General features: G+C 42.4%; 1 protein-coding gene across 1 annotated transcript in view; it reads left to right on the top strand.

The window, feature by feature from the left end:
• The window catches only part of CUNH3orf20 (chromosome unknown C3orf20 homolog), a 244,987-nt gene that overhangs the window by 63,703 nt on the left and 157,438 nt on the right, over positions 1-23,846 (top strand). Inside the window, exon 15 of the mRNA XM_027863803.1 lies at positions 4,376-4,521. Within this exon, the coding sequence (XP_027719604.1) occupies positions 4,376-4,521 (146 nt within the window). The remainder of the gene's footprint in view (positions 1-4,375; positions 4,522-23,846) is intronic.

Here is a 23,846-nt window from a genome sequence, read left to right as displayed (position 1 = left end):
ATAATATTCTGTTATGTTCACATACCATAATTTCTTTTGCGATTCCCCAGTCAATAGGTACCAATTTTACTTTCAGGGGTTTTATTGTTGGTAGTGATGGGGTTTGCTATCACAAAGAGTGCTGCTATTAATATTTGGTTATATAGAGAGTCTTTCTGTCATTCACCTTCTTGGAACATACTCTCAGAATAGGATCATGGGGGGAATCAAAAGGCTGAGCTGTTTATTAACTTCTCTTCTATGATTCCAAATTAGAATGGTTAGACAAATTTATAGTTCCATCAGCAGTAGATTTATGTGCCTGTCTTCCCACAGCCCCTCCAACATTTATGATTTCCATCTCTAGCAATCTTTGCCAATTTGCTGCATCAGATATGAAAACTCAGGGTTGTTTTAATTTGCATTTCTCTTATTAACTTTTTTCTTCCTATTTGGTTGTTGATTTGTTTGCATTTCTTCTTCTGAGAACTGTTTGTATTCTTTGACCACGTATGTATTGTTTCTCTTTTAGACAACCTCTGTCCCTCCCTACACCTTCTATCACTCTTCCTCCTCTATCCTCCCACTCCTTTCTTTTTCCTTCTTTCTTCCTTCCTTTCCTTCTTCCTTCCTTCCTTCTTTCTTCCTTCCTTCCTTCCTTCCTTTCTTTCTTTCTTTCTTTCTTTCTTTCTTTCTTTCTTTCTTTCTTTCTTTCTTTCTTTCTTTCTTTCTTTCTTTCTTTCTTTCTTTCTTTCTTTCTTTCTTCCTTCCTTCCTTCCTTCCTTCCTTCCTTTCTCTCTCTCTCTCTCTCTCTCTCTCTCTCTATACTTTGGCCTTGCCAATCACCCTTCAAGGGCATCACCTGAGGACTAAGAGCATTTCTGGAATCAGCATCTTTTTTCAAGGTCCACACCAAGTCACACCTTCTCCAGGAAGCCTCCCCCGACTACTCCAAGTCCCAGTGGTCTCTCTCCCTTCTCAAAATTCTAAGGCACAAAAGATAAAAATTTGGACAGACACTTAGTGAAGCCAGGCTGGGAAATGATGGCTTCAGCCCCACTATTGCTTTCATAATGATGGATGAGATGCTCATAACAGCTTTTGCAGGGTAAATTAGTCAAAGAGAACTGAAAAGTAATCTGTTAAGAGCTAGAAGACCTGATGCCCTTTATAGACATCAACATTTCATGGGTCTCTTGGCCTCTCTGAGATCTCCCTCCTTACCCCTCATCCCCACTATTTCCCCACTATTTAGTTGAATTTTTAGATCGTCCCCAGAACAAGGCTGATTTTCCTGTGCCCTAGAGTGACTTGTGAAGAGGAAAGGTCCAGCTCAGGGACACCAGAGGGAGCCTTTACCCTGCTTTGGACTTAGCTCTCCTGGCCCCAGGAGAATGTCATAGCCCAGTATCACCTACCCTGGAGAGGAATTCAAAATGTTCCTTAAGGCAGTGGGCTCCCCATTTCCCTCAAAGCTTAAGGGGCCCACTTTGGCTGAGTCGTTTCCATCATTCCTCAAATGAATGTCTTTTGAGACCTGTACCCCCTTCTTTCTTGCTGACCCCAGCTCTGCCTCCTTCCCACTCCTTTGGTACTACCTCTCCCGGCCCCACCCTGCTTTTCCTCTTGGCTCTGTGGATCTCAGCCCTGCCTTTCCTATCTTCCCTCCACCTCCAACACCACCCACAATGTCTGCTCACCCTGGACTCCACCCTACCTTTCGGGCTTCTTGCCCTCTCTATCCCCACCCAGCACTTCCCCAGCCCCACCCAATGACAGCCTCCAATCTCCACTGGACCTTCCTGCTCCCACCCACTCACTGCTCTCTCCACTCCAAGCATTCACCCCACTTCCTCTCTCTCCACCCAGCCTTTGTGCACACCCCCCCATTCAGCCTTCCTCTGTTGTTTTCTCTGTCTCCTATTCTGAGCAGTCTTCCACCAAACCAGTCAACCAGCATTTATAAAGCACCTACTATGTGCCAGACCCTGTGCTAAGTGCTGAAGTTATAAAGAAAAGCAAAACCAGTCTCTGTCTTCAAGGATCTCACGGTCTAAATCTATGAACTCATGATCCAGTGACCTGATCTGGACAAGGGAAAGGAGTAGGGATGAAAAGGAGATATTTCTCTTTCCCTGAAGTGCATTAATGAATGAAAATTCTTCTTTCCCTTTACAGCCCTGCCTTTCTTTCCCTCATTCTCCCTAGCACAGGCACCCATAAAAGCAGAGCAAAGACTGGCATTCAATGCCCTTTATAATCTATCCATACCCTACCTTTCCAGCCTGATTTCCCCACTGATTCTCCAACACAAACCCTTCCCTGCAGCCAAATTCAAGGTCTGGTTCAGAAGCCACCTCCTACAAGAAGTCTTCCTTGTTCTCCTCAGTTGTTAAAGCCTACTCTGTCCCGTCCAAGGCCTTGTGGCTGTCATCTGTGGACATCCAGGTCACTCTCATCCCCAGTTAATTCAGTCTCATAGTCTTCTGTGCCTCTAAGCCCTGTTTCCCAGCCCCATCCTGTTTCATTCTTTCATGATTCCCATTTCTTCACCCTCCCCAATTCCTAGGATCTCTATCTCCAGTCTTCTTCAACTGTAGGAATGGATGTGCCTTAGTACCATCCTCTGCCACCCCCCACTCCCTTCAGACTCTACCTCAGCTCAACAAATTTTGATCCAGGACCTAGAACTACTGGTTATGGCTCTGGCTAGATTTGATGACCCCTAAGGTCCCTTCCAGCTCTAAATCCTGCTCAAATCAAACATTTATTAAATTCCTACTAGGTTCTAGGTAATTCATTAGGTGCTGGAGATATGAAGACAGAGATGAAACAATCCCTGCCCTCAAGGAGCTTACCTTCTACTAGATGGTCCTATGATTGTGTGGTTATATCTTAGACCTTTCCATTTCATCAGCTCCATAAGGCACAGTTTTCCATACACAGCAGGCCTCATTACATGTTTGCTGTTGCTGCGAGGAGCAAAACAGTGACATTGTCTAGGTCTCTTGTTGGCAACTTCTCCTTACCTCAGTGGAGAATAGCTGGTAGCCAACTAGGAGTAAAGCCCTAAGGATAGGAAAAGCCACTAATTTGGGGGAAAGAGCACTGGATTTGGAGTTAGAGGACCTGGGTTCAAATCCTGGCTATGCCTACTACTTAGGTGACCTTGAGCAAGTCACTTCCTTTATTTGGAGCTCAGTTTCCTTCTACAAATTGAGAGGGGAGGTCGAACTACACCAGAGTAATTCTTAACTTTTATTGGTCATGAACCATTTTGGCAGTCTGGTGAAATCTATGTATCCCTTTCCAAAATAGTATTTTTAAATGTCTAAAGTAAAATAACTGGAATTACAAAGGTAACGAATTATGTTGAAATGTAGTTGGGGAGAGGTTGTCGAAGGGAGAAACCACATCTGGGGCCTTCCCTAGTGAGAGATTTGCTCATCCATGTCCTTTCTGATGGGCAGGTATGAATGAGGTACAACATTCATTGTTTTTGCTCTTGTTTTTGTTTTTTACTTGTGTAATCTCATTTATTTATTTATTTATTTTACAATTAACAAGCATTTATTTTCTCTCCCCCCATTTCCCCTTCCCACTCCATCCCCTGTCTAAATTAGGGAACTCTTCTGACAAGTATGCATAGTCTAGCAAAATAAATTCCCTCACTGACCATGGTTCCTTCTGGATCATCTCTCTGAAATCATAGTTGCTCATTTAATTGATCAGAGTTCTTAAGTCTTTCTAAAAGTTTGACCCGCAAAGTATACCAAAGAAAAAGAACCAAATGAAGAGATTCTAGATTTGGGGGGTTACTAAAGTTCTTGGTTTGAGGTTGGACCTGGGATTTCGTTGGTATAGGGAACTCCCAAGGTGAGAAAACTTCTCTACCAATGCTTGAAGCATTGTAAGTCAGAGAGTTGCTTAGAGGTTAAGTGATTTGCCCAAGGTAATGTACCCAGCACTCGAACCCAGGTCTTCCTCCATGGTGTCATAAGACACTTAAAATATTCTTGTTTTGTTTTGGCTAGGCAATGGGGTTAAAACGTGACTTGCCCAAGGTCACACAGCTAGTAAGTGTCAAGTGTCTGAGGCCAGATTTGAACTCCTGACTCCAAGGCCGGAGCTCTATCCACTGCGCCACCTAGCTGCCCCTCACTTAAAATATTCTGATGACCAAGTTTGGCCCTTGCAGTCTCTTTTGATGAGGGAGACCCTGAGCAATAAAAATCCCCATCCCCCAAGCAGTGCTTTCTGTAGTCTGATACCGCAATGAAAGAGGGCCAGCTCGGGCCTCCCCGTCTATGCTGGGCTTTAGTATTATTATTATTATTTGGTATGGATGCTGAAGGCCTCTCCTGCTCCTTTCTCTTTCCCCCTTGTTTGCCAACAGATGTTTGCTGGGGGTAAGCTACTCTTTGGAGGCTTTATCTTCAACGGATATGAATGCTGTAGCAAGAAGAATCTACTGAAACAGATTTTCCGGGCCCGGCAACATTGCAAGATGGGTTACTTCCTGCCTGACAACTTCAAATTTAGGTAAATCAGGAAACACATGGGATGAGCTGGCCTGGGGGGTTGAGAAACTGCCCAGACAGAAAGACACAGGGGAAGAGGAGGAGGAGGAAGAGGAGGAGGAGAGAAGGAGGAGACCCGAAGGAAGGAGGGAGCCCAGCTTGGGGAGATGAACGGGACAGCCGATAAGGGATGTGCGTGTGCAGGGCTGGGGACCTAGCTGTTATCAGCTGCCTGGTCCAGGCAGGGGGAAAAAAACAACAACAATGAAGGAAGAACACCAAAAATCCCCCAGGAAGGGCCAGAGGAAACATATCTCACTAATAGGCAGTTTAGTGCACTAGGTTCTGCATGGGACTTGGAGGTAGGAGATCTGGGTTCAGATCCAAGCTCTGCCATGAACTTGGGTGATCTGAGCAAGTCTTTGAACCTCAGCGTTCTTATCTTTCAAATGGGGATATTGATACTTGGGCTCACTAGGGTGTAGTGAGGAGGATTAAATGAGGCAATATACATGAAAGAGAGGCTGGGGAGAATGTATATGAAACGTATTTGAAAGAGGGTAAAAAGCTGGTGTGGGAGTCAGAAAGGCCTTAAGTTTAAATCTTGCCTTTGACTGGTACTAGCCCTTTTCAGGGCTGCTCATCCACCTGTCCCTGACTCTCACCTGTGCAATGGCCACACCCCAGTAAACCATCTCAGCATACAGGCTAAATCAGGTTGAGGGTAACTGACAGGTCTCAAACCAGTTGGTGCATTAGGGGGATGTATACCCAAGCACATGAAAACTTCACCCAGTGGAATGGGCAGATGAAGCAGGTGCTATGGAGCGCTTAGAGCATGGCCAAACGTCATAGGTGCCGAGGTCATCCACTGCATCCCGGGCCATGGACAGTCATCTTGACTTTTGTCCTACCATTGGATTTTGATGACTCTGGAAGAAAGAGTGAGTTGACAACTTTGGGCAACTCTGCCCCATTTAAATCCAATTTAAATTAACCACAGGGTCAAGACCTGATCTCATGATGTCATTGGTCCTCTGGAAATGAAGGACAAACAACTAGAACTGTGTAACCCTAGGCAAGTCATTTAACAAGCCTCAGTGCCTCAGGCAAAAGCCTTAAGATGATAATCTGCAGTTCTGAATTGATAGAGGGAGTTTCTTGCATCAAAGAAATAGATCCTGTGCCAAAAAAAAAAAAGTATATGGAAGAATCATAAAACACAATGTTAACATAAGTTTCTATTAGAATACATGGGAGGTGGTGCGAGATAGTGGTTTATATACTTTGAGAGGGCCCTAAGTAGACATTCCAGGAAATAGATTAGTTTGTATAGTGTCATGATGGGATGAATAAAGGAGTAGGATGGTCCATTGGATTCTCTTGAAGAAATCGGGACTTGAAATAGCCTGTGCTTTGTTTCCATTCATAACATCAAAAAACAAGATGGTTTGTGTTTATGGAGGATTTCAGTTAAAGAAGTGATTGAGAACTGAAAGGGACTTTAGAAGACCATCTTGTCTAACTACCCTTATTTTACAGAGGAATAAACTGAGGGCTGAAGTGTTAGATGACTTGCCCCTAGATCACAGGGGAATGAGTAGCAGAGCCAAGATTTAAATAGAAGTCTTCTGGCCCCAAATACAGCATCCCTCCCAGTATTCCAATGGTAGAAATGAGGGCATGAGATGATTTGAGTATGAGTGTGGATTCCCAGTCCCAGCACCATACCTTCCTTCTCATTCCCAGCTACACAGAGATTATTACTATAAATCTTACTCATCTTCTGTGTAACTTTGGCCTTATTTATCCCTAGATTGGAATTTGGGCAACATAGAAAATGTCCATTAAAAGTCTCCAAGTGTAAAAGAGAGTGTAGAGAGACAAGAGGCTAAGAGAGGTGTTGGGGAGCACCCACACTTAGTGAACATTCAGCAAAGGAAATTGAAAAGAGATGGTCAAGAATGGCAAGGGAACCAAGAATAAGGAAGAGCAGGCAGTGGGGTCCACAAATTCAAACACTGCAGAGAAGTCAAGTAGATGACTAAGAAAAATCCATTGGCTTTAACAGTTAAGTGATTATTAGTAACATTGGGTAAGCAGTCTTAGTTCTGTGGTGGGGTTACAAACTAGACTATGAGGGGATGGGAGGTGCATAGGCGATAAGAAAATAGACGTGACAGCTGTAGACAATGCTTTCTCTGAATTTAGCCATTAAAGGAGGAAATTATAGGATGATGGCTTGAGTAGCTCGCAGGATCAAGTAAAGATTTTTTTTACTTTATTTATTTATTTTTAGCTTTTAACATTCATTTCCACAAGATTTTGAGTTCCAAATTTTCTCCCCATCTCATCCCAACCCCACCCCGAGACAGCATGCATTCTGAATACCCCTTTCCCTAATCTGCCCTCCCTTCTATCTCCCCCACCCCTTCTCTTATCCCCTTCTCCTCCTATTTCCCTGTAGGGCAGGATAGATTTCTATACTCCATTGACTGTATATCTTATTTCCCAGGTGCATGTGAAAACAATTTTTAACATTTGTTTTTAAAACTTTGGGTTCCAAATTCTCTCCCTTCCTCCCTCCCCATTCACCCTCACTGAGAAGACAAGCAACTCAATATAGGTTATACATGTGTAATCATGCAAAACACTTCCATAATAGCCATGTTGTAAAAAAAAAAAAACTAACTGTATTTCCCTTCATCATATCCCACCCCCCATTTATTCTATTCTCTCTTTTGACCCTGTCCCTCCTCAGAAGTATTTGATTTTGATTACCCCCTCCCCCAACTGCCCTCCCCTTTATCATCCCCCCCTCTTATCCCCTTCCCACCTATTTTCCTGTAGGGTAAGATAGATTTCCATACCCAATTGAGTGTGTATGGTATTCTCTCCTTAAGCCAAATTTGAGAAAAAGATTCACTCATTCCCTCTCACCTTCCTCCACTTCCCCTCCATTGTAAAAGCCTTTTCTTGTCTGTTTTATGTGAGATAATTTACCCCATTCTACCACTCCCTTTCTCCTTCTCCCAGTATAATCCTCTCTCACCCCTTAATTTTATTTTTTAGATATCACCCCTTCATCTTCAACTCATCCTGTGCCCTCTATATCTATCTATCTATCTATCTATCTATCTATCTAGCCACATACAAATTTTTCCCCCTCCAACTACCCTAATACTTACAAAGGTCTCATGAGTTACAAATATCATTTTTTTTTTGACGAGGCAGTGGGGTTAAGTGACTTGCCCAAGGGTCACACAGCTAGTAAGTGTTATGTGTCTGAGGCCAGATTTGAACTCAGGTCCTCATGACTCCAGGACTGGTCCTCTATCCACTACACCACCTAGCTGCCCCCCAATATCATCTTTCCATGCAGGAATGTAACCAGTTCAATCTTAATAAGTCCCTTATGATTTCTCTTTCCTGTTTACCTCTTAATGCTTCTCTTGAGTCTTGTATTTGAAAGTCAAATTTTCTATTCAGCTCTGGTCTTTTCATCAAGAATGCTTGAAAGTCCTCTATTTCACTGAATGTCCATTCTTTCCCCTGAAGGATTATACTCAGTTTTGCTGGGTGGGTGATTCTTGGCTGTAATCCTATCTCCTTAGACCTCCAGAATATTATATTCCATGGCCTGCAGTCCCTTAATGTAGAAGCTGCTAAATCTTGCGTTATCCTGATTGTGTTTCCACAATATTTGAATTGTTTCTTTCTGGTTGCTTGCAACTTTTTCTCCTTGACCTGGGAACTCTGCAATTTGGTTACAATATTCCTAGGAGTTTTTCTTTGGGGAGCTCTTTCAGGAGGTGATCAGTGGATTCTTTCCATTTCTATTTTACCCTCTGCTTCTAGAATATCAGGGCAGTTTTCCTTGATAATTTCTTGAAAGATGATGTCTAGGCTCTTTTTTTGATCATGGCTTTCAGATAGTCCAATAATTTTTAAATTCTCTCTCCTGAATCTATTTTCCAGGTCAATTGTTTTTCCAATGATAAATTTTACATTGTCTTCTATTTTTTCATTCTTTTGGTTTTGTTTTACAATGTCTTTATTTCTCATAAAGTCACTAGCTTCCATTTGCTCCATTCTAATTTTTAAGTAAGCATCTTCTTCAGTGAACTTTTGGACTTCCTTTTCCATCTGGCCAATTCTGCTTATTAAGGCATTCTTCTCCTTGTTGGCTTTTTGGACCTCTTTTGCCATTTGGGTTAGGCTATTTTTTTAAGGTATTATTTTCTTTAGTATTTTTTTCGGTCTTCTTTAGCAAGCTGTTGACTTTTTTTTCATGATTTTCTTGCATCACTCTCATTTCTCTTCCCAGTTTTTCCTCTACTTCTCTTACTTGCTTCTCAAAACCCTTTTTGAGCTCTTCCATGGCCTGGGATCAATTCATATTTTTCTTGGAGGCTTTCAATGTAGGAGCTTTGACTTTGTTGTCTTCTTCTGGTTGTATGTTTTGATCTTCTTTGTCACCAAAGAAAGATTCTATGGTCTGACTTTTTTTTGCACAGTTTCTCATGTTCCCAGTCAATTACTTGAGTTTTAAATGATTTGTTAAGCTAGAGGTCTGCTTCCAATGTGGAGAATATATTGTCTCAAGCTTTGGGAGTTTTGTGCAGCTGTTTTCAGAGATACTTCTAGGGACCTGTAAATTTTCAGTTCTTCCAAGGTGATAAAATCAAGGGTGAGGTATTTACTCCTTTCTTGGTCTGTACTCTGGTCTGTGAGTGACACACTCTTTTCTGCCTTGGAACCGTGAGGAGGATTCCCTCTCCACCACCACCATAAGCTCCACCATGCCAATGCTCCTCCTTGCTCCAGGACCACCACCCAGAACTGCGACCTAGATCCAAGCACAGGCAAAGCAAGATAATACTGCCTCAGTACCAGCAAAGAGATCTCTGCAATACCCCTCTGACCAGCTGCTTGATCCCCCCACTGGCTGTGGGTGGAGAGCTCCAGAAGCAGCCATAGCCCCGGGGCTGTGCTGGGACCTGGCCTGGGACCGAGCTTCTTTCTCACTGCCACCATAGAACTTTCCTACTGACCTTCTAAGTTGTCTTTGGTGTTTGTGGGTTGAGAAGTCTGGAAACCACTACAGCTGCTAGTGATTCAGTCCTCTGAGGCCTGCTCCAGGTTCACTGAGGCCTGGTATTTGCCTGCATGCCCACACTGAACTGCGTTCCTCTCTGAGCCTGGAGCAATAGACCTTTCCAATCAACCATCCAGGTTGTCTTGGACTGGAAGTTTGTTTCACTCTGTCTTTTTGTGGGTTCTGCTGCTCTAGAATTTGCTTAGAGTTGTTTTTTACAGGCATTTGGAGGGGTTTGGGGGAGAGCTCAAGCAAGTCACTGCTTTCAACTCCACCCCTAAAGATTTTTTTTTAAAGATAAGAGAAGCCTGGGCATGTTTGTAGATGAAAAGGAAGGAGTAAGTGAATAAGGGGAGCTGGAAGATGAGAGAAGAGAGAGAGTAATCAAGGGGCAAGTTACTGGAGGAGCAGTTGGAAGGAAATGGGATCAAGAAAACTAGTTCAGGAGTTCATCTAGGCGAGGAGAATCTGACAATGTATGTACCATTCTATACTCTTAGTCCACCACCTTTCTATTAAGAGGATAGAAATAAGTTTAATTATCACTCCCCTTAAAGATTATCATCCCCTCTTGATATTTTATAGACTTAATTCTTCAGGGCTAGTATTGCCACCTGTGCAGAGTTTCTATGATTTCATTGTGGTAGTTTAATTTGCTACCCTCCTTGAATTCCACTATCCAGTGTATTATGTGATCTCATTTAATTCCCTTCATGGGTCTCCTCAGTAAAATGACAAGGTTGGACTGTATGATCTCTAAAGTACTTTTGAGTTGTACATTTTCTGTTCTAAGGTCCCTTCCAGTCACAGCATTCTATGTTCTTAGGTTCCTCCTAGCTCTGGCTAGAAGGCTATTCTGTGTTCTAATACCCCTTCTAGCCCTATCTTTTTTTAAAAATTATTTCATTTGTTTTATTAAATATTTACCAATTTCATGTAAAAAATTTTAACAATCAATTTTTAAATTGTTGAGTTCTAAATTCTCTCCTTCCTTCCTTCCCTGCCCCCCTCCCTGAGAAGGCAAGCACTTTGATATCAATCATACATGTGAAGTCATGCAAAGCATATTTCCATATTAGCCATGTTGCTAAAGAAAACACAAGATAAAACAATAAAAATAATGAATTTTTTTTTAAAAAAAGCATGCTTCAATTTGCATTCAGAGCTCATCAGTTATCTCTCTGATGGTAGATGGCATTTTTCATCATGGTCCTTTGGAATTGGCTTGGATCATTGTCTTGATCAGAGTAGTTAAGTCTTTCATAGTTATTCATCCTTACAATGTTGCTGTTACTGTGTACAACGACTTCCTGGTTCTCTTCACTTTGCCTGAGTTCTTAAGTCTTCCCAGGTTCTTCTGAAACCCTATTTCTTATAATATAATAATATTCTATCACAATCATATACCACAACTTGTTCAGCAATTCCCCAATTGATGGGCATCCCCTTGATTTCCAATTCTTTGCCACCACAAAAAGAGCTGTTATATTTTTATATAAATAGGTCTTTTCCACTTTTCTCTGATCTCTTTGGGTTACTGCCCTAGACATGGTATTGCTGGGTCAAAGGGTATGCACAGTTTTATAGCCCTTTGGGCAGAATTCCAAATTGTTCTCCTGAATGGTTGGACCAGTTCACAATTCCCCCAACAGTGCATGAGAGTTTCAATTTTTCCATGTCCCTCTAGCATTTGTCATTTTCCTTCTTTGTCATATTAGCCAATCTGATAGATGTGAGGTAGTATCTCAGAGTTGTTTTAATATTTTTTAAATGTCATCCCAAAAATGTGGTGACTCAATTAGCTTTTGTATAGAGGGAAGGACTCTGGACTTTCCTAGACAAAACCCTGGGATCCCATCCTAACTTGGCTTGTTCCAGTCTTTGGACAAGAGGCCATTTCACTGAACACCATTTTCCCCATCTGCCGAATAGGGATTGCTTTTTGTTGTTGCTCAGTTGTTTCAGTCATGTCCAATTCTTCATGACCCCAATTGGTGTTTACTTGGCAAAGAGACTGGACATTTCCTCCTCTAGCTCATTTTAACAGATGAGGAAACTGAAGCAAACTGAGTAAACTGACTTGCCCAGGGTCACACAGCTAGTAAGGGTCTGAGGCCAGATTTGAATTCAGGAAGATGAGTCTTCTGGACTTTAGGTGCAGAACTCTATCCACTGCACCACTTAATTGCCCTAGTGATTGTTATGAGGATCTAATAAGACAATAGATGTAAAAGTACTTTGGACAAGGTGATTTCTTAGGACACTTTCAGTTTAAAAATCTAGGGCTGAGGTTCCCCAATTTTTTTCAATCCCTATCCCTGTTGGCTTTCAGTAAACTTTCCCATCACCTTTATTCAACATGAAATAAATTCTAGAGTTTACTATGCATATGCACATAAGAAATAAAACAAAGTGATTAGTTAATTTTCCATAAAGAATAATCCCTTCTTCTGCTCAGTGGGAGTCCACACATGGACCATAGATTGGGAACTTGTGGTCATGAGAGAAGAGCTAGAAGAGTTTAGGCAGCCAGGCAGCCTAGTGGATAGAGTGCTAATCTTGGAATCAAGATGGCCTGAGTTCCAGTCCTGACTCGGCCACTTGATAGCTGTGTGACTCTGGGTAAGTCACTTGATCTCTCTCAGTCTCATCTGTTTCCTCATTTGTGGAAATGGGGATAATAATAGCAGAGCTGTCTCTCGGAGTTGTTGTGAGGATTAAGTGAGACAACACATGGAGAACATCTTGCAAACTATAAGGTGCTTTATCAATGCTAGCTCTTATTAGATTCATGGGGATCTGGCATGGTAACCAAAATAGGAATGGGAGGACAGAGCCACCTTCCCCACAAGGGTCCTTCCAATGCCCACTAGGTTCAGTCCACTCCAAGAGGATGGTTTAACTATGCCTTCTTGATCCCAGATCACTTTGATTCCCCAAACACTGAACCATCAGTCATTCAGTATTTAAGGGATCACTGCCATGTGCCCAGCTCTGCATTAGACATTGGGGAGGCTGTACAAATGAACAAAGCATGGCATTTGTCTTCGAGGAGATCACAGTCCAAGAGAAGTACAAGAAGAGATAACTCCAGATACCCAAACTCCTTCACGCATAATTGTGGTGTTGTGGGGGTAACACAGGGTTCCTGAAGACCCAGCTCCCAAAGTCTACAAGGGTTCTGATCTGTGTAGGAGCTAATACCAATACAATCACATGTACCTGCAACATCTAAGGAGATGTACAGTGGTATGATGAATGGAAACCTAGATTTGGAGTCAAAGGGTCTGGGTTCAAAGTATGGCTCTGCCACTTACTAGCTACGGACCTTCCCAGACCTATTCCATGGAGTGCTTTGAGATCCGGAGGACAAGGCATCCTGGAATTTTTTCCCTAAAGGCTATTTATAGTTTCTGTACTAAAGTACTAGCGGTCTTGGTGTGGTGGTTCAAAATTGGGGGGAGGGATGTGCTGTAGAGATACTCAGCATTCCTGCCCCAGCCTTGCCCCATCTTTGCTCCACCCACTGAATCCCAGCAAACCATAAAAATTGGGCTGTTTCTGCTGTCACCTTTAGATGGTGATAGACCACAGCTGGCCTCGAGCCTCAGGCCACTTCCTGAATTTCTGCTAGTCTGCATAATCAGCCAACATAAATTATCAGGGAAACTAGCAGCCCTCCCCCACCTTCCTCCACCCAAGTTGCATCAATGCCCTATCTTCTGTCACTGTCCAGGCCCACTGCCATGAATGATCGAGTGTAGTGACATGGTTCAGACTGGGAACTTGGCTAATGGTAAAAGTGTTTTGGAATTAATGTCAGTGTAGGAAGGCAGGAAAAAACAAAAGGACTTCCAGGAAGCTGTCCAGGGGAGCACCATCCAAGCTGGAACAGGACCTTCCAGATCACCCAGTTTAACTTTTCAGAATTGTAGATTTAGGGCCTCAGGGTCACAGTCTAGCTCTTTTAACAGAGAAGTGAAGCAATTTGTCTAAGGCGACCCAGCTAGTAAGTGATAGAGTCAGAATTCAAACCCAGGGCCCCGGTGCCAAATCCAACACCCTTTCCACTATGCCAAGCTCATTTCACAAAGGAGGAAAATAGGGCCCAGAGAGGTCACCAGATCACATGGGCTCACAGAGGACCATATGTGGCTTTCCTGAAGTCCTGAGAGCTGGGAGGAAGGGTGTTGAAATACCTCTTCCTCTCCAGATGCCTCCTGCCAGCCTGCCTCAGTGTCTGAAATGTCCACTTTTGAGTCACTCCTTTTTGACTGAAGGCCTCTACTAAAAGTCCTGGAATGAATGACCTATACCATGAATCAGAATCCAAGGTCAGAGGGGTAATCATGAGATTTGCATAAATCGGAATCCCTGGGACTGCCAGCCTCAGGCAGCAAGCCTGGGGGAACTGGGGGTGCAGTGGGCTCAGAATCAGGAAGACCTAAGTTCAAATCCAGTCTCAGGAAAATCACTTGACTGCTGCCTCAGTTTCCTCAACTGCAAAATGGGGATGATAACCGCACCTGCCTCACAGGGTTGTTGTGAGACTCAGGTGTGCTGAGATTTGTAAAGCGCTTAGCACAATGCCTGGCACCTAGTAGGTGCTTAATAAATGCTTATTTCCATGCCCTTCCCTCTAAGACAAAGAAGCCAGGCACCAGGATCATGGCGACACATACCTAAAAACACAACACACCTTCCCCTGCAGCATCTATCTCCTGTAATCCACAGCATACTTCACACACCTTACCAGTAAAACTTGACAAGCCCCAACACACAGCAGGAGCACCTGCATGCACACCAGTAGAATGTGAGCTCCGTGGGGGCAGCATCCAGCCCTGGGCCTGGCAGAGTAATCTAGAACTTAATAAACGCTGGCTGATTGGTTGGTGGGGGTTTGGACTTGATCCTACAGTCTGAGATGGAATCCTGGCTCTGACAATCATTGCCTATGTGCCTCAGTTACCTCCTTTCTAAAATGAAGGGGTAAACCTAGATGGGCCTTCAAGACCTCATTTAACTCAAAATCCTGTGGTCCTCTGGACCTAACCTATTGTTATTTTTAGTGGGGGAAGGGGGCAGTTTTAGCTAATAAGTGATGGAGGCAGTTTTAGGGGCAGTTTCTAAGTTACTCCCACTTCAACTATTGTGTGATCCCTTTGACACCTTGCCCTCTGCTCTCCACCCCAGCTGGACCTTCCCAGATGGCCAATACTGATGCTTATCTGTGTGGACCTACCCTAGGGTAACTGCATCTCTCTAGAGTAGTCTCAATGTTCAGGAGTTTGCAGCCCCTTCCTGGCCTCCCAGACACAGAAATGCCATAACATTGCCCATAACAGGTCATATTTATACAGTAGTTCAGCTACAAGAAGTACTTTTTTTATAACACCTGGGTGAGTTAGGGAATATCAACATCCTTGCCCCCATTTTAGAGGTAGGCAAACTGGGGATCAGAGAAGTAAAGCTATTTGTCCACACTCACACTAGTAAGTGACAAAACCAGGATTTGAACCTAGATCAGATTCCAGGTCCCATGCTCCCCACACTACTTCTATTCCCCAATGCCCAGAGCATTGGTCCTTGAAGTGGATGGGCCAGTTATACCTACTTCTCCTCAGTTAAAAGCATCTGGCACCTTGGGGCTCTATTCTTTTAGACTGAATGGTCCACCAAGGCACAGAGCCACAGCCAAATGTGAATCCTGTGAATTTCCTGTGAATCCTCCTCCCTTTTCCCTTCCTTAGGCTACAAGGATATTCCCACGGTGGAATTCTGACTCCTGATACAGAGGAGACCAAAGCTGAGCCTTGACTTCCACCGCCTTCCCCAGCTCCACTGTTAACTGAGCTCTTTCCAGACTAGCAATGATAATACTAAGACCTCCGTATTCCACTTTATACTCCCTTTCACAGAGCATGGAGTTAGAAGGGACCTTCCAGATTACCTAATGCCCTTCCTCTACCCCCATTTTGCAGAAGGGGAAACTAAGTCTCAGAATAGAAGAAGGAGAGGTATAAGAAGCAAAGATTTTGAGCTGAAAGGGGACATAGAAGTCATCTTTCTATAGGCTCATAGATCCAGAGCAGAAAGGGAATTTGGAGACCATCTAGTCCAACCCTCTCTTTTTACAACTTATTTGCCCCAAGGTAACAGAGATAGGAAGTATACAAGGCAGGACTGGAACCCAGGACATCCGACTCCAGAGCCAGCCCTCTTCCTACTACATCACTCTGTATCAGGTGGCACATACTTCTTTGTGTTTGTGCACTCAGGATTTGGTTTTGAGAGCATCCCACCCCTCTTGAGCCATCTTTCTCCATCAGATAAGATCCTCTCTCAAAGTCTAGTGGATGCAGAGTCTCTTTCCATGTTTCTTCTCATCTTTTATAAAGTCTTCACAGAGTAAAGTCCTCCCAAGGTTTCAGCCTGTCCTGTCTCAGCAGACTTCTTCTTTGGTCAGAATCAGGCCCAGAATATCAGCTTTTGTTTCTTTCTTTCTGCCCTTTCTAAAGGCTGAAATGATCAATGATGCAAGTCAAGAATTTTTCAACAGCTTTGCTTTTTACAGACTGAGTGTGGCAATTGAGTTGGTGCTGGTTGAAGCCCCTATACTTAGCCTTTTTGCAAACTTTTTTTATCTGCTTCTGGAGCTCATCATCCATGTCTTCCTTCTGGCCAGGCATTCAGAGCATATATTTAATGCCTACTATGTGCCCTGGGTATACAAAGACAAAATAAAATGAAAAAATACTTACCCTCCAAGAATTCACCTTCTTGGGAGGTGGAAAGGAACAATATACACATAGAAAATTAGATAAAAATATAAACAAGGTAGATGCAAAATAATCTTAAGGGGGAGGAGCTTCTAACACCTAAGGAATCAAGAAAGATCTCCAGCACCTAGCACAGTGCCTGGCACATAGTAGATGCTTAATAAATGTTTATTGACTGAATGACCAACTATAAAAGGTCTAGTCAACAAGCATTTATTGAGCACTTACTATATGCCAAGCACTGTGCTTAGTGCTGGGGATATAAAACCAGTCCCTGCCTTGAAGGAATTCACATTCTAATGGGAAAGACCTGATTTGAGCCCTGCACAGAACAGCAAGAAGGCCAGTTTGGCTGGAATGTGAAGTGCCTGAAGCAGTGAGCCTGTGAAGGTAAGATTTAGCCAGATGGGAAAGGTCTTTTTTTTAAATAATATTTTAATTTTTCCAATTACATGTAAAGACAATTTTTAACATTAATTTTTATAAAATGTTGAGTTCCAAATTTTCTCCCTCCCTCTCTTCCTTCCTACCTCCCAAAGATGGTAAGCAATTTGATATAGGTTATATATATGCAATCATGTAAAACATATTTTCATATTCATCATGTTGTGAAAGAAGAAACAGTTTGCAAAAGGAAAAAAAATGCCAAAAAAAAGTGCTTCACTAGATTTGCATTCAGACTCCATAGTTCTTTCTCTGGATATGGATAGTATTTTCCATCATGATTCCTTTGGAATTGTCTTGTATCATTGTATTGCTGCTAAGAGCTAAGTCTATCATAGTTGATCACTGGAAAGGTCTTCAAAAGCCAAAAAGAGGAGTTTATATTTGATCCCTTCTCCCCTCCTACCTGGAATATTACACTAGTGTTTTAAGGAATTTCCATGCTCAAATGTCTTCCCACTCTAATCCTTCTTCCATTTAAGGGTCAAAGTAGTTTTTCTGAAGTACAGGTCAGATCATGCCATTCTTCCCACCCCCAACAACACACACATACACACACACACACACACACACACACACACACACACACACACAACTCCAGTAGTTTCTTCTTACCTCCAGGAGGAAATGTAAGTTCCTTTGGCATTGAAAGTTTTTCATAACCTGGCTTCTTCATACCTTTACATTCTTCCTACAATTTACTCCCCTCCACATACTCTACAATCCAACGAGGTTCCCCTACTTGTGTTTCCTCCAGTAACATTCCATGTCCTGTCTCCATGCCTAGAGAGCTCTCATTCTTCACATCCACCTCTTAGTTTCCCTGGCCTACTTCAAGAATTAGCTTAAACCCCAGTAGGTTGCCTTTCCCAGATTCCCCAGCTGATAGCACCTTCCTTTTGGGGATTACCTTCTATTGATTCTGTATATATCTTGCATGCACCTAGTTATTTAGACCTCACATCTCCCATTAGAATGTGAGTTCCTCTGTGCCCAAAGGACTATAAAACTATGCATACCCTTTGACCCAGCAATATCACTTCTAGGTCTGTATCCCAAAGAGATCATAAAGATGGGAAAAGGACCCAATGTACAAAAATATTTATAACAGCTCTTTTTGTGGTGGCAAAGAATTGGAAATTGAGGGGATACCCATCAATTGGGGAATAGCTGAACAAGTTGTGGTATATGAATGTAATGGAATGCTATTGTTCCATAAGAAATGATGAGCAGGCAGACTTCAGAAAAACCTGGAAAGACTTAAATGGTCTGATGCTGAGTGAAGTGAGCAGAACCAGGAGAACATTGTACATGGTTAACAGCAACATTGTGTGATGACCAACTTTGATAGACTTAACTTTTCTCAGCAATACAATGATCTAAGACAATTCCAAAAGATTCATGATGGAAAATGCTATCCATATCCAGAGAAAACTATAGAGTCTGAATGCAGATCAAAGCATACTATTTGCTCTCCTTTTTTTTTTTTTTGTTTCTTCTTTCTTGTGGTTTTTCCCTTTGGTTCTAATTCTTCTTTCACAACATGACTAATGTGGAAATTTGTTTAACATGATTGTACATGTATAGCCAATATCAGATTGCATGCTGTCTCAGGAAAGGAGGAGTGGAGGGAGGGGGAGAAAATTTAGAACTCAAAATCTTATAGAAATGAATATTGAAAATGAAAAACAAATAGGTAAGTTTTTTTTTAAAAGAAGAATGTGATTTCCTTGAGGGCAGGGACTCCTTTTGCCTTTTACTGTATCTCCAGTGCTATAGACTGTGCTTGGCACAAAGTCAGAACTTTATAATTGCTTGTGATTTTTTAGTTGACTTGATTCTAGAGAGAGGAATGAATCACTGGAGTTTCTTGATAGAGAATTGAAAAGATCAGACCTGCACTTGAAGAAAGTCAGTTTTGAGCCTGAGTGAAGGATGACTCTTGTTGAAGATAATTAATCACGGTTGGGAACCTGAGTGTGTAGAAGAATAGTAGTATTCTCAAAGGAGAATTTAGAAATGGGGAAGATTGGGAGGGAAAAGACTATGACTTCTGTTTTGGCCATGATGAGTAGGAGATACCTCAGCAACAGTCAGTTGGAGATGTCCAGTTGGCAGTTGGCAATGCAGAACTGGATTTTGGGAGGGAGACTCGGGCTAGATATAGTAATCTGGGAGTCATCTGCATGAAGGTAACAGTTGAGCTTATGGGAAATGATGGGATCACTAAGAGCTGAGAGAAGGAGAAAGAGACAGAGACAAAGACAGAGAGAAAAGACAAAAGGGGTCAGCACAGAGCCCTCTAGTCCGTCCATGTAGTGGGGTAGGGCACGGATGATGATCTAGCAAAGGAGAGGCATTGCAGAGTTAGTCTGGAATAAACTCCTGCCAGAACATATTAATAACATATCACCTGTTGTTTTTTTCCAGTACCCTTTCCCCCTTTCCCCAGAACTTGGATAACTATATGGATCAAGAGGAGGAAGAAGATGAACAACAGGAAACAAAAGAGATGCAACCAGCCAGAGAGGAGAACAAGTAGGCAGCTAAGCCCAGGCTGGGGGAGGGCTTTGAACCAAGGCCTATAGTGGAAGAAACACTGAACATGGTACCAGTTCTGCCACTAGTTGTATGACCTTGGGCAAGTCACTTTTCCTCTATACAGACCAAGGTCTCCTCTTCCCTAACATGAAAGAATTTGAGCTATTTGTCAGACCCAACATTCAATTATTCTAAGATTCCCTGCCCAGCCCTTATTCCAAGATGAAGGTCAGGAAGATGCAGGGGATGAAATGGGGAAGAGGCAGTCATGACGAGGAAGACTACATCTATGAGATCTATGATCCTAAGATCATGGTTCAAGAGCCAAGAGAGACCCTAAATGCCATATAGTCCAATCCCTCTAATTTTACAGATTAGGAAACTTGAGACCCAAGGAAATTAGATGACTTTCCCAAAGCTAAATATCATACTGAACCTAGAGCCTTTGATGATGGTATGTGGTCAAGAAATGGTGTGGCTAGCCTCCAAGAGCTCTCTGAGGCCACTGGATAAAGCCCATCTAGCTGTTTGGCTATTTCTTATCAATCAGAGGATGACTTGGGTGGGGGCTCTGGGTCGAGTAGGTTGGAGCAGGGGCCATCTAGTAGATTGTTACTGAAATACAGAATCAGGCATTTGAATGTTGAGCTGAAATCTCTTGGTTTAATTCACCTTTTTCAGAAGAGGAAACTGAGCCTCAGAGAGGTAGTAACAGGCCTAAGATTATGCAAATAGTTCATGACAATGCTGAAACTAGAACTCAGGTCTCATTCATTCATTCAATAAAATATTGAGCATCTACTGTTTGGAAAGCATTGTGCTGTGTGTAGAGCCCTAGTTCTCTATTGCTGACTTCAAGTCTATAATTTCATGAAATTGAACAGACTTGTACACTAGACAGGAAGTTTTGCTCCTCCTTCCCTCTCAATATGGATGATTGAGCCTCTCATTCTCCTATTTTATTTTTGTCTTTTTATTCCTAGAGTGCCCTGTAGAAGGCACTTAATCAATGATTCCCAATCTGTTGATTCATCCCTGTACCACTCCTGCCCTTTGATTCTGCCATAGAAGAGACTAGAACAGAACTCCCTTCTGAAAGCCTCATTGAAATAAGCTGAAATGATGACTTTAAAAAGTTTTATTGATGCTTCTGAAAAATTGTTATCATTCCGCATTCAGAGACCTTCCCTGTGATGATAGTAATAACTAGCTAGCAGTTCTATAGCTCTCTAAAGTTTGCAATGCACTCACATATATGATCTCATTGGGTCGTCACAATAACCATACGAGGTAAATTCTATAACTATCTTCATTTTATGAATGGAGAAATTGAGGCTGAAGGAGGGTGTAACTTGCCCCAGGTCACACAGCTAGTAAGTGTCCGAGGCAAGTTTTGAACTCAGGTCTTCCTGACTTCACCTCCAGCACTGTAGCCACCACCTAGCTGCTTGTAACAAAAAAGTACAGGTAAACAAAACATTCCAATATGCTGACATGTCTGAAGGGATATGACTCATTCTGCAATGGTAGTCCACCCCAGTTCTACCAAAAAGGAGGGAGCTATGTTTTGTCAACAGTTTTCTGGAGTCACATCAATTACAGCATTGAGATAATTCTGACACCTTGCAATGTTTTCCTTATTCCACTTTCACATCTCTGTGTCAGTTCATACAAGCTTTCTCAATTTTCTCTGAACTTTTCATATTTGTCATTTCTTCCAGGACAATAAACTACATTCATACACCATAATTTTTTCAACCATTTCTCAATCAATAACCACACACTTTTCCCCTTGGTTTTTTTGGCAACCACAAAAAAAAAAACCATTGTTATGATTATTTTAATATATATGTGACCTTTCTCCTCTGTCTTGAATCTCATTTTGGACAAAAGCCCAAGAATGGTCATTTTTTAAGGCCATCAGAATTTTCTTTCGACTCTTATGAATCTAGTGACTGAGTTATCCAGGTAGCTGGTCAGTTCTGCTTCTCCTCAGAAAACCAGTGACCAATTTTTGGATGCACAAAATGGTCCAGGTATCTGCCATGTTCATTTGAGTGAGTCAGGGAGTTCCTAGAAGGGGCCAGGCCTACCTAGTATTCAGTAATGACTTTCTGGATGAAGGTTTTTCTCCTCAGGTAGCCTGCTAGGGAGTAACAGGCCCATGGCTAGCCCACGAAGGTGGCCTTGTACTACCTAGGGTTCCCCTCCTTGCTACAGCTCAGAACCCATTGTTAGATGAGAATTTCATGAAAGGATTGGGGATCTTTAGCTTTGGGCAGATGGGATGGGATTTGAGAGCTGCCTTCAAATGTCTGAAGCGCTGTCCTTGATGAGAATGATGGGACTTGTTCTCTTCACTCCCAAAAGACTGAATGATGAGCAACAGACATCAGTAGCAGAGAAATACGCCAGCTTCCGTAATGATTGGAACTGTCCAGAAGTGGAATGGGCTTCCTCAGGAGGCAGTAGCATCATAGACTTGGGTCTAGAACTTGTTATTTTATGGGTAAGGAAAATGAGGTCCAGAGAAGCATAGGACATGCAAGTAGCAAGGAGTTGGGCTAGGGTTTGAATCTGGGTCCTTAGACTCTAAATCTAGCCTTCCTATCCTATTAGATAAAGAGTTCTCCATCACAGAAGGTCTTCAAGTATAGGATGAATGACTACTTCCTGGTTATGTTGTGGGGGGATTCTTGGTCAAGTCTGGACCAAATTAGATGGAATATGAGATCCTAGTCAACTCTGAGGTGAATACAGTGGAAGAGATTTGGATTAAATTCCTGCTCCTTGTGTGTCCTTTAGCCTTCCTAGGTCTCAATTTCCTTGCCTGTAAATGAGAGGTTCCTTCCAGATCTAAGTCTCTGATATGTAAAATAAAGGGATTGGACTAGGTGGTCTTTTGGTGTATCTCAGATCCAAGTTCATTAGGAGTTGGAATAGTTACCCTCTAAAATGGGGAGAGGTTCACAACAAGTGGTGAATGTGTCCACTGACCCAGAGTTCTCCTTGGGTAGCTCAGCCATGAGATAGCTATGGGTCCAGTTCATTATCTTCTACTTTATCTGAATTTTGCTTCTTTAGGAAAAAAGACTTAGATGATCTGTCAACAGGCAAACACATGCTGCTAGAGACCTTCATTGAGTCGACATCAACAGATTTAAAGGCCCGTAGGAAGTCAATGGCAATTCAAAAGAAAATGAGCAAGTGGAAGAAATGATGCCATCTATCTCAGGAAATTGTATTCCCCTAAGGATACCCGTGCCAGCTGATCAAAGGGCATGGGGTCCAAACATATATGAGCAGCCTTTATTATTAAAGGCTTCTCCTTTCCCTCAACCTTCCTTCCCAAAGGCCTATTTGGGAGAGTTGTGAGTAATCAATTTGAGCTTGTGGAAACTCAAAGTGAGGTCCCAGGAAAGATCTGGCTAAGCTGGTCTCCCTCTCCCCTTTCAGTGCTGGCATCCCTTGGAGGCACTGCTGACTAAAAGCCCAAAGATGAGGGTGCTTCCAAGGTGCCCCTTGAGAACTAGCTTTCTCCTGGGTGACCGAGGAGTTCAAAGACAGAAATGACCCATTCTCAAGCTGAAAATATATAGACGTTATTATTATTTAATTAATCATATCACATAAGTTTAGGATAAAAGCCAATAAATTCTTTAACTCCCTAAAGGACTTTAATAGGTCTAAGGCTTGGGCAAGGTGGGGGGGGATTAAAAGTGAAAGGAAAGGGAGATGGAGAATAAGGTGAAGGGAAGGGAGGGAAGGACAAATAAGGGGAGGGAGGAAGATAGGAAAGAAAAGTGAGGAATGAGAGGGCAGGGAAAAGAGTGGAGCAAGATAGGAAAAGGGGAATAGAGAAGGAAAGATGGAGGAGGAGAGCAAGGAGCAAGAAGAAAGAACAGAGGAAGAGTCAAGGGGGAAAGGAAGGGAGAAGAAGAGAAGAGGTTGGAGGAGAAGAGATTTCAGAGGGATGGATTAATGAGTAAAAGAAAAGGAGGTGAGAAAAGGTGGGTGGAGGAAGAGAGAGAGAATTATCATCATCATTTACTGGAAAAGTTCCTCATTGACTTATAATAGAGTAGATCTCCAGCTATCTTCCTTCAATACAATAAAAATTCCTAACTGGGGCTTTGATAAGCAAGCATCTTTAGTCACAGGAAGCATGTAAGGCTACTTGGAGCAAATGGACAGCTGGGTCTTAACAGTAAACTTATTTCGAGTCACAGCCAGAGAGTCCTAACTCAGTTCCACTCTGATCTAGGAATCAGAGTTTATCATATCATATCATACACTGGGAGTGTCACCAGTATTTGATCAGACTACCTTAATAATATGGTTTACCCTTTCTAAATTATAATTTTTACAATTTATAAAAGCTTATATAAATTTATAAGTTATAATTTCCTTTAACTCCAGTTTCAAAAGGTTTTTTACATTATTAAGCATACATTTTACTACTTTGGAGAGTCCACATCTTTTCAA

This window comes from Vombatus ursinus, unplaced genomic scaffold (genome assembly GCF_900497805.2).
Source record: "Vombatus ursinus unplaced genomic scaffold, bare-nosed wombat genome assembly UNPS02014773.1, whole genome shotgun sequence".
Lineage (NCBI taxonomy): Eukaryota > Metazoa > Chordata > Mammalia > Diprotodontia > Vombatidae > Vombatus > Vombatus ursinus.
This window is presented reverse-complemented; position numbering and strand designations above follow the sequence as displayed.